Source organism: Diospyros lotus, chromosome 9 (genome assembly GCF_014633365.1).
Source record: "Diospyros lotus cultivar Yz01 chromosome 9, ASM1463336v1, whole genome shotgun sequence".
In the NCBI taxonomy this organism is placed as follows: Eukaryota; Viridiplantae; Streptophyta; class Magnoliopsida; order Ericales; family Ebenaceae; genus Diospyros; species Diospyros lotus.
In genome coordinates this window covers 9,392,000-9,401,808 of record NC_068346.1, presented here as the reverse complement: position 1 = coordinate 9,401,808, position 9,809 = coordinate 9,392,000, and the positions used below count along the sequence as shown (strand labels likewise).

The window sequence follows — 9,809 nt, the reverse complement described above, 5'->3', positions numbered from 1 at the left end:
TAAAATATTTATATTCTAAAAATGATTTTCAAGCATGTTCCATCTGTACTATAATCATAGTGGAATCAACCGCCTTTGTCTAATAAGTCCGTTTTAACGGCGAGACTCAGACTGGAATGCCAATCGTACTTAATTAAAAACAATTAAAATATATAAAAGACTTTTGGGAATTTAATAACTCAAATGCTTTTCAAGCGTGATGGTTATATATTGGGTATCTGGTCTGCGTCGTCCACCTCACGCACCCCAATCTGAAGTGCTCAGCTCAAAGCACTGAACCCACTTGACACGCAGCGAAAGAAAGGGGAAGAGGAAGAGGGAGGAAGGAAGATCTCAGCCATGGGGATTGCCAGAAATCTCTCTCCAAGCCAACTCCAATCGTTCCAAACTCAAGGTACGTTTGCTCGCTTTATCTTATGCTCATCTCTCTCTCTCTCCTCCCCCCCCCCCCCCCCATCTCTCTCTCTATCTGTATGTGTTCTCTTGTTGATTTGAGAAACCTTCTGAATCAATCAATCTTTGGGGGCAGGATTTCTAGTTCTTGAATCATTTGCTAGCCATGAAGAAGTGGTCGCTATGAGGACCAGAATGGACCAATTGCTCCATGACTTTGATTGCTCGTCCACCGCCTCCATCTTCTCCACCAAGAACCAGGTTTCTTATCTGAATCTGAACTCCAAATTGTCTCAAATTATCGGTACTTTATATATTTATTTTTTCCCTTCAATTTCAGCAAAGGACTTCTGATGATTACTTCTACGATAGCGTGGAGAAGATATCATTTTTCTTCGAAGGTACTATCGTTGACGTCTGCCCTGTCGTCGACTTTGCAATGCGTTGATTGGGCCGTTTTACTACAGATTTCACAGTTACAACAAATTATTTAAATTTCTTGATTATTATGTGTGGGCGAATGATCTGGTGACGGTGAAGACAGTTCATAGAGTTCTGAATTTAAAGTAGCATTGCTTATGAAATCTATGATTTTATAGAAAGGAATTTAGGAGTCAGGTTTAATATGGTAACGTTGAAGTCTCCTTTGTGCTGGCAATACAGTGCTACCGTTTATATCTCTTTGTTAGTTGTGCGTGGTAGATCCTGACCATTCTGATTCAGTGCCCTTCACGAACTGATCCGCATGATATAGGATTACTAAGTTATCAGAGGGTGAGAGATGGGACATTTAGAGAGAGAGAGAGAGAGAGAGAGAGCTTCCGTTGGTGTAAGACTCAGTCAAGGAGGAATATGATACACTGGTTCCACCACTGAGATCTTGATAGTTGCTCTCTGTAGGTGTCTGAACAGGGAGGACTTTTTCCACACTACATGCTAAGGTACATCTCCAATGATGGGTGCCTTGTTCTGTATGTTTGACATTCTATCATCTTCAATAAGAGTTGTGCTTTTGGATGAGTTCTTCTTGGTGAAGGTGTAGCCAAGGGGGAGCCTTCCACATGGCATTTGTGTGCTCGAGTAGAGAGTTCACTTGGTAGGTGCAGAGCATACCCGGGTCTCTCTGTTGATTTCCTACTCCTGCAACTTGAGGCTATTACACTGTTTATGGAGCCTAGATCCACAACCCTTCAATAAGGGGGGGGGGGGGGGGGGGGGGGGATGCCCTGTGGCACAACCACATTGAACATGTGTAAGAGGTTCACGAGTAGCTTTGGTGTTTGGTTAGTGGGGGCTCTGCATAGACAAATAGTACCACTAATTTGTGTATTCTAATAAAAACCTATAAATGGGGTTTCATAAATTGGGGATGCAATCTTGTTTATCTATGTAGCACTATCAAAGATGGTTTACAGATTTTTATGTGTTTTTCACCTGTTCATGCCATAACTCTACATTTAATCTTGATCCTTTGAATCTACAGTCTACTTAAGAAAAGAAAATCAAATGGTGTTAACTTTCAGATAGCATGCTGATTTTTTTTTGTGTGTGTGTGTGGGGGGGGGGGGGGGGGGAGTTATAAATTGATGTTCTTTTTGAAGAAAAAATGACTTCTAGATTTCTAAGAAAATAATATTTCAGAAATTCCTGCATTTTTCCTGTTGCACATATATCTTTTATCCAAGTGCATTTGTTACTTTAAGCCCTGATAGAATTTAGTGATTACTTCGTCCTGCTGACATTTGGTATGTTTGGACAGAGAAAGCATTTGATGGTGACGGAAACTTAAAGCAACCTAAGGAACTGTCAATTAACAAAGTTGGACATGGTATGCTAGGAATACTCTTTTCGTTTTTCTTGGATGTACATCAGTATGCAAGAATATGTCTTTCCACCATTATATTTTAGAATTATGATTTAGATGTTTCTGTTTATAACTTCTAGTTTAAAACTTTGAACAGCTTGTGCCTTTTGGTTCAGATAATCTGATTTTTTCTACTAAGGTTTGTAAATAAATTGCATCTAGAATCCTAATGATACATATATGAATTTGTGCAGACTGGTATTGCCTTATGATTTCTAGTTGCTGATATTTTACCCATGTTGTACTTTTGCAGCGCTGCACGAGATAGATCCGGTCTTCAAAAGAGTCTCTAGTTCAGATAAAGTATCAAGCTTATTCATATCATTAGATTATAAGAGGCCAGTGATCATTCAGTCAATGTACATATTTAAGGTACTTAAATCTTTATGGAATTGACTTTTCGAAACTTATTTTAGTATGTTACTGATACACTTATGTTTTGTTATATGGCACTTTAATGCATCCAATAGCTTAAACATGCCTTTTTGTCTTTGGTCACAACAAATTGCAATCTCAAATAGCTTAACTTATGTTCTTTTTTTCTCTTTGAAATTAATAGTTGGTGGGGTAAATGTTGCATTTTCTCAGTCTCTTACCATACCATCCCATAAATGGATTACCTCTAATGGCTTGGGAGTATTCTTAAATCTCTCACAGACATTTGCTTTACTTATCATTGGTGGAAATCTACATGTCAGCCTCTTCTCAGACATGTGCATGGTGACTAGAAGCAACAAATCCTCAGTCATCTCTGGACGTCTTGTGTTCAGATCTCAAAAAAACAAAAAACAAAAATGAAGCTATAAGGAGCACCAGCACCTTACAAGTCCTTGTTTCAATGAAATATGGGCTAATTACAATTATAACTTTGAGATTGATGCCTAGTAGAAGAGAAGTTCATGATTTACATTATATTAAACTAGGGATTGATGATTAGTTCATTCACATGATTGGCATTTTTGCAGAGGGTGAGAATCAAAGGATCATTCCACAAAATCGCCTCACTGCATTCTAAGTAGATCTTGTGCATGCACATAAAAGTTTAAGACTCAATGTAATATGAAGAGCTCATAGCAAAGATGTTGACTAAGAGTAAAATGACATGCTTATATGCATTGTTGTTAAAATCCCGATTTTACGCGTACGATTTTACGATTCAAAGACCCCCAAACGATTCAAATCCCATGTAAAATCCAATTTGGGATAAAATCCTATAAAATCTCGATTTTACATGTACGATTTTACGATTTTACGCTTTAGAGATCCCTAAATGATTTTATGATTCAAAGACCTCTATTGATTTAAGTTGTAATTTAGAGGATGCTTCCAACGTCTCAATGTCACATAACATTTGACATTGGAACTTATGCAATGAATTATTATATTTTGCCTCTAAATTAGAACTTGATTTAACATTGATTACATAAATTCCAATGTCACATAGCATCTAACATTAATTGCATAAGTTCCAATTTACTTGATTTAAATTATAATTTTTACTTGATTTAACATTGATTGCATAAGTAAATCAAGACAAACAAGTAATTAATTAATGGACCACCCAACCCCAAATTGGGATATTACTTGATTTAATCAATGTTAAATCAAGAAAAAATTGCAATCTAAATCTAATGGAAGACATTGGAAACATCCTCTAAAGAATTTTAAGCTATATTTTACCTCTAAATTACCTATATTTTGTCTCTAAATTGCCTATACCAACCTGCTAGTTTTTGAGCTATATTTGGGAAGTATCATTTTTTGAATTATAATAAGGAATAATCAAGTTATTAAATAATATTAATTCATTTTCTACAAAATTATATTATTATAAACATATATTTACAAAAATTAAAGGGTATTTTTAATTATCTCTAAAATCTTACGATTTTACGATCCGATTTTATGGACCCTTTGTCGATCCCACTTAAAATCCCGATTTTAACAACCTTGCTTATATGCAGTATCGTTTATAGATTGTTACTATTTCTCATATATTGCAGAGGTGCGCGCATGCACATGTTTAAGTACTGATGGTTCTTTAAGCATACCTAATGTCTCTCCAAAAATCTAGACATAGCATCATGTTTTGCTGTATGTTTGCCCTAATGAAATTGGTCTCGAAGATTGTTAGTGTTCCTATTTGTCAGATCCTAAGATTTGACAAAGGCTTTAGGGTAGAATTTGAGAATTAGAGAGAATGGGAGGGAGAGTTAGACTGAAAGAGGGGGAGAACAACAAGAAAGAGGGAGAACAGAGGGTTCTAGAGAGAGAGAGAACATAAAGTTGGAGTGAAAAGATTCAATTATCATTCACATGACTAATTCTCTAGGTTACAACCTATTTATAGACTCTTCCTTTCAGTTGTAATGTCTAACTGAAAAGGTACAATCAATTACAACACTAATTGAAGGGTACAACACAACTTATGTATTAATAGCGTAATGACTAGGATACCCCTGGGGTCGTGACAACCCTCTTCCTCAAGAGAGTTCTTGTCCTCAAGAACTTGCAGTGACTGGCTACAGTTCAACCAATCCTTGCTTTCACTGTCTGATTTATCCTTCTCTCTTTCTTTCTCCTTTGCTTTTCCTCATTGAGGAGTCGAAGTGTAGCAGTGCTTGTAGCTTGGGAATGTTTTTCCTCTGTCTTTGTCCTTTCTTCAAACTCCACAGCTTGTATAGAGTATAGCTATGACTCTTGAGCCCTTTTTTGCAATAATTTCTGCAACTTCTTCCTGGTGATCACCTTGCACTCATTGGTTTCTTCTTAGAGAACAACTTCTTCTTCTTTTTCTTTAATCATCTCATGTTCAGTAATAGTCTTCTGCATTGGTGGCCTGGACGGAATTTGTCTCCGCATTTATAGCACAATCCTAGCTGCCTCCTCTGCTCTAGCGTCGAATTTTTGATTGCATTAAGGTTAGCATAAACCTAGGGATTTCCTTGGTTCATTCCTACTGTTGTAGCCCCAGGATTGCCTTCCAACTGCTAGCTGGTGGGAGGGTTATTTCTCGGTAGGATTCTGTGCTTTTTGAAGATTGCTTCTAGAGCAAGCTCCTATAACCTTGCTTTCTTAGCAACTTGCTTTACAATGACAGGGTGCATCATTTTCACTGTAGGCCATAGCTCCTATGTCAGTCCACTAATGAAACTCGATACAAAATAGGACTCGATCAAGGTTGGATGGGAATTAAGCATTGAGTGACTTCAATTCCTCAAACCTGACTTGATATTCCATAACCGATCCCTCTTGTTTCAACTTGTTGAACTCTTCAATAACATCTTTCATTGATCGTTCTCCAACTTGCTCACAGAAATTTTCCGCAAACTCTTGCCACCTACATACATGTCATGTCCCTAGGAGGATTAGAAGGATAATATTAGATAAGGATATAATAAAGGGGTAATATTGTAATAGGCTTATATTAGTTTGTTAGGAGATATTTGGTTGTTTGTTAGGAGCACATGAGTGCTGTTAGAAATTAGTTAAGGAGCTACCTATGCCTATAAAAAGGCCCATTGTAGGAGGAAATGAATACTCTTGAATTGATTAAAGAAAATCTAATTCTCTCTCTCTACAATTCTCCCTCTCATTTTCTCTCTACTGTCATGATCCTAGGGCTTAACCTAGGATTAGTTTGGGAATCGGAAGAATCCAATTCAGCTAAGCCAAGAATAGAAGGGAATTAAAGAGGAAATTGGAAGAATGAGGGAGAGATTAGAAGAAGTGTTAGGGAGATTAGAGAACAGAAAAAGAGGGAGATAAAGATCAAGAAAGGGGAGAGAATTTGGAAGAGGAGAAAAACAGATTTCAATTCATTAATTTCTTGGATAACAAAACAAACAATTACAATAATCTTTTATAGGCATATTTGCCTTCTAACAGCCTAGCACATGCTCCCATGTGCTTCTAACCACTTGCTAAAATATCCCTAATAAACTATTTTATCCTATTACAATAATACCCTTTTATTGCTCATAAGGTCATGATAATTCCCCCCTCCTTAAGAGAGTTCTTGTCCCCAAGAACTTGCCGTGAGTAGCCGTTGCACTTCATCCAATTCCAACCTTCTCTATGCGAATTATCCTCCTTTCTTTCTTTTTTTCTACTTCTAGGTCTCTTCTTCTTCATTCTTAGGTTTTCAAGATTAATTCCAAGTATAAATTGGCCCAGAATTTTATTAGGGAAAACTTCATTACCCTCCACTACAAGTAAGGAGAGCAGATCTACGACCGTAGTTGCTGTTATTGTACCCCCATTCAACCCACAGCCATGCTTTGTTGCAAAAATATCAACAACAGCCTCGAAATGCAGCAATGGGGACTTGTAGACTTGCTTTGAATGCTCATACCAAGGTTGTTTGTGAGCATTAACATTAGGATCTGCTGCCACTTAAATCCTTGCCAATTATTTCTCAGCGTCTGCCATATGTACTTCATCCTTTCCATCTTTTCGCACACGATTTATAATTATAGCTTGCTTATCAACTAAATCCTCCTCTTCCTCTTCCTTCAATAATCCTTCATTTTTTAACTGCCAGTTCTGACGAGGCATTAACTCTCTCCATTGTTGTAGAGCTGGTTGCAAAGCAGCTGTGGCCAAATTCATGTCCAAGTCTCCCAATTTCTTGTTAGCTCTTAGCACTATTGTTTTCTGATTCCGCCTTTCCTTCATTTCTGATTCATGCTCCAACTCTTCCATAAAATAATCAATGCTCCTTGCTTCCTTGTTTGCTCTTTCTTTCAGCTTCTCCTCCTGCTGCTCCATTCCAAGGAATTCCTCCTTGTTAAAACTTCCGTGATAATCATTAAAATATTCCACCGGAAAGTTGTAATGATACTTCTTAATAAGTATCATTGCAAATTCTTGCAGTTTCTCGCGGAACATTTGATCGAATTCCTTGCACTCTTCATGAATCCCATTGCTTGTTCCTTTGTCCTTGTTGCTGTCAACTGAAAATGCAACCTTCTTTAGCTGCCATTGATGCTCCATTCCAGCTGAAAGTGAAGCATTCTGCTTCATGTATGCACTGCCTCCCCTAGCTTCATGAGTAGGACACCCTACTGAAAATGCAGCCTTCTTTGGCTGCCATTAAGGCTCTATTCCAACTGAAAATGACGAATTTTTCTGCTGCAATTGAGGCTCCCATGGTCTCCTACATGCACTGCTCCCCTTAGCTGATTTTTCACAATCGGCATACTTTGAAGACCAAGGAGCTATATACATACTGCTCTTCTTCAAACAAGTTATCCCAAAATTCAAAATTAAGCTTTGTTTACCTTACTAGCAGCCTAGGATTTGATTGGAATTACCACCTGAAATTACTACTTCGTTAATGAAGTTGGATCAGAATTACCACAAAAGAGTGTTGGAATTCACAGCCAATAATCACCCATCCAAATTCGCCTTTCACAATCCACTCCCAGTTGCTCCAAACCTTGCTAGAATCAAGTACTGAAATTGCTGGGCTTCTTAGCCGAGATCCAAGACCTATTCCGCCACCTTCAGAGCCATCAAGAACTGGTTGGAGGACTTGCCTAACCTACTTCACCTCCCAACGACAAACAAGAATTGCCAAACTTCCGCCGAACCGACTTTGATTACCCTCGAAGCCAATCGGCCAGTGCTACTATGGGTTCTCTATCGCTGAATGGCTCATGGGAGCCGCAGAGAATCACCGGCTCTAAATCTTCAACCAAGATTGCTTAATCTTGGACAATTGCGATCGCTTGGAACTCCTACACCAGTCGCAACTTCCAGGCTTGCCTGCTGCCTAGCCTCCTATTCTCGCCTCAAACGCCTTCCGACTTGGAAATTAGCAGCCTAGGGTGTCGGAACTCACAAGCAAAGAAGTCGGATCAGACTTGCTTGCACATCGTGTATTTCGGAAACCTATTGCGCAACTCTGCTTCTGAGGTCACCCTCTTGAGTCGCATGCTCCCAGTTGGAATCGCCTTACTTCCAGAAAATCCCTTCAGACAAACGCTGGCCCAATCAGTCGGCAAGTTTTTTTAGCCTTTCGTCTCCTTCCTTCGATTTCGCTCTACCTACGATCACTTCCAGTCGCGAACCTCTTGCCAGTGATAACCCAACCAGTGATGAATCAACGCTTCCTTCCTTAGGTTTTGCCCAATCACCGACCAAACCACGATCGCTAGAAACCCGCTGCACAACCGCGATCGGTTGCAACTCCTGCGCTAGTCGCGACCTCCTGAGCCGAGGACCACTAGCCAATGGTAGCTCCTTCAATTCGCCTGGGTTGCTGAGAATCGTGGCCGTCACCTCCTGATGCTACTCCACCTTTCAATTTCTAACTACTTAGGATTAATTGATGCAGTTGGCGAGAATTGCTTTGCTCTCACTCGTTCACTACTGACCTTAATATCCTCCAAATCGAATTGGAAACAATCGCTTACCAACAATCGATAATCACCATCGGAACTCACCGATAATCATCGTCGGAACTCGAATCAAAACTACAGCCAAGGATGGACTGCTCTAATACCGATTTATCATGATCCTAGGGCTTAACCTAGGATCAGTTTGGGAATCGGAAGAATCCGATTCAGCTACGCCAAGAATAGAAGGGAATTAAAGAGGAAATTGGAAGAATGAGGGAGAGATTAGAAGAAGTGTTAGGGAGATTATAGAACATAAAAAGAGGGAGATGAAGATCAAGAAAGGGGAGAGAATTTGGAAGAGGAGAAAAACAGATTTCAATTCATTAATTTCTTGGATAACAAAACAAACCATTATAGTAATCTTTTATAGGCATATTTGCCTTTTAACAGCCTAGCACATGCTCCCATGTGCTTCTAACCACTTGCTAAAATATCCCTAACAAACTATTTTATCCTATTATAATAATACATTTTTATTGCTCATAGGGTCATGACATCTACTTCTCTCCCTCATTTCTCTCTACATCCTTCCCCCATTTCTGTCCATTTCTTCCTCTCAAATGTTCTGTTCTTGATTCTATTCATCAGCTCCTTCCGATTGTCATTCCAATTCTAGGCTAAACTCTAGGTTCATGACAATACATTCCTCATTCAGCTCCATCCTTGAAACCAGGCATCAGCTACATCACTGAGATGTGCTGCCACCAGGTTTACCCTCTGATTCTTAGCCACCTAATAGTGGTGGAAGAATCTCTCACACCGTCTAATCCAACACCTAGGTTTGTCTCCTTCAAGAATTGGTATCTCTAACCTAGGCATTGGGGTATGGTGATGAGTAGTATAAGTGCCTCTTACCTGGACTTACAGCTCAGAGTCAACCTGATCATCCATTACCAGTAAATCAGGAGCATGCGACATAATTCTTGCTCCTGCCGTGGATCTAGGGGGAAATTCCGCTGGCAAACTCACTTGGGGCCTCCTAGAAAACATATCAAGGACACTATCGATCCTTTGATTTACATTGGCAATATCCAGATGAATTCTGGAGAATTCCTCCATCCCCTAATCTAAAACCTGTACTGCCTCCCTAGCTGCGACACTCTCAGCTCTGCCATGACTCACCTCCTCCTAAGTCTAGAGCAGCCCTA

At 39.3% G+C, this 9,809-nt stretch overlaps 1 protein-coding gene across 3 annotated transcripts in view; it reads left to right on the top strand.

The window, feature by feature from the left end:
- The first annotated feature begins 226 nt into the window (after positions 1-226).
- The window catches only part of LOC127809468 (phytanoyl-CoA dioxygenase), a 62,479-nt gene continuing 52,896 nt past the window's right edge, over positions 227-9,809 (top strand). For all 3 annotated transcript variants that reach the window (XM_052348276.1, XM_052348277.1, XM_052348275.1), the window contains exons 1-5: positions 227-394; positions 530-654; positions 734-794; positions 2,153-2,221; positions 2,511-2,629. In XM_052348276.1, the coding sequence (XP_052204236.1) occupies positions 340-394; positions 530-654; positions 734-794; positions 2,153-2,221; positions 2,511-2,629 (429 nt within the window). In that variant the 5' untranslated portion in view covers positions 227-339. The remainder of the gene's footprint in view (positions 395-529; positions 655-733; positions 795-2,152; positions 2,222-2,510; positions 2,630-9,809) is intronic.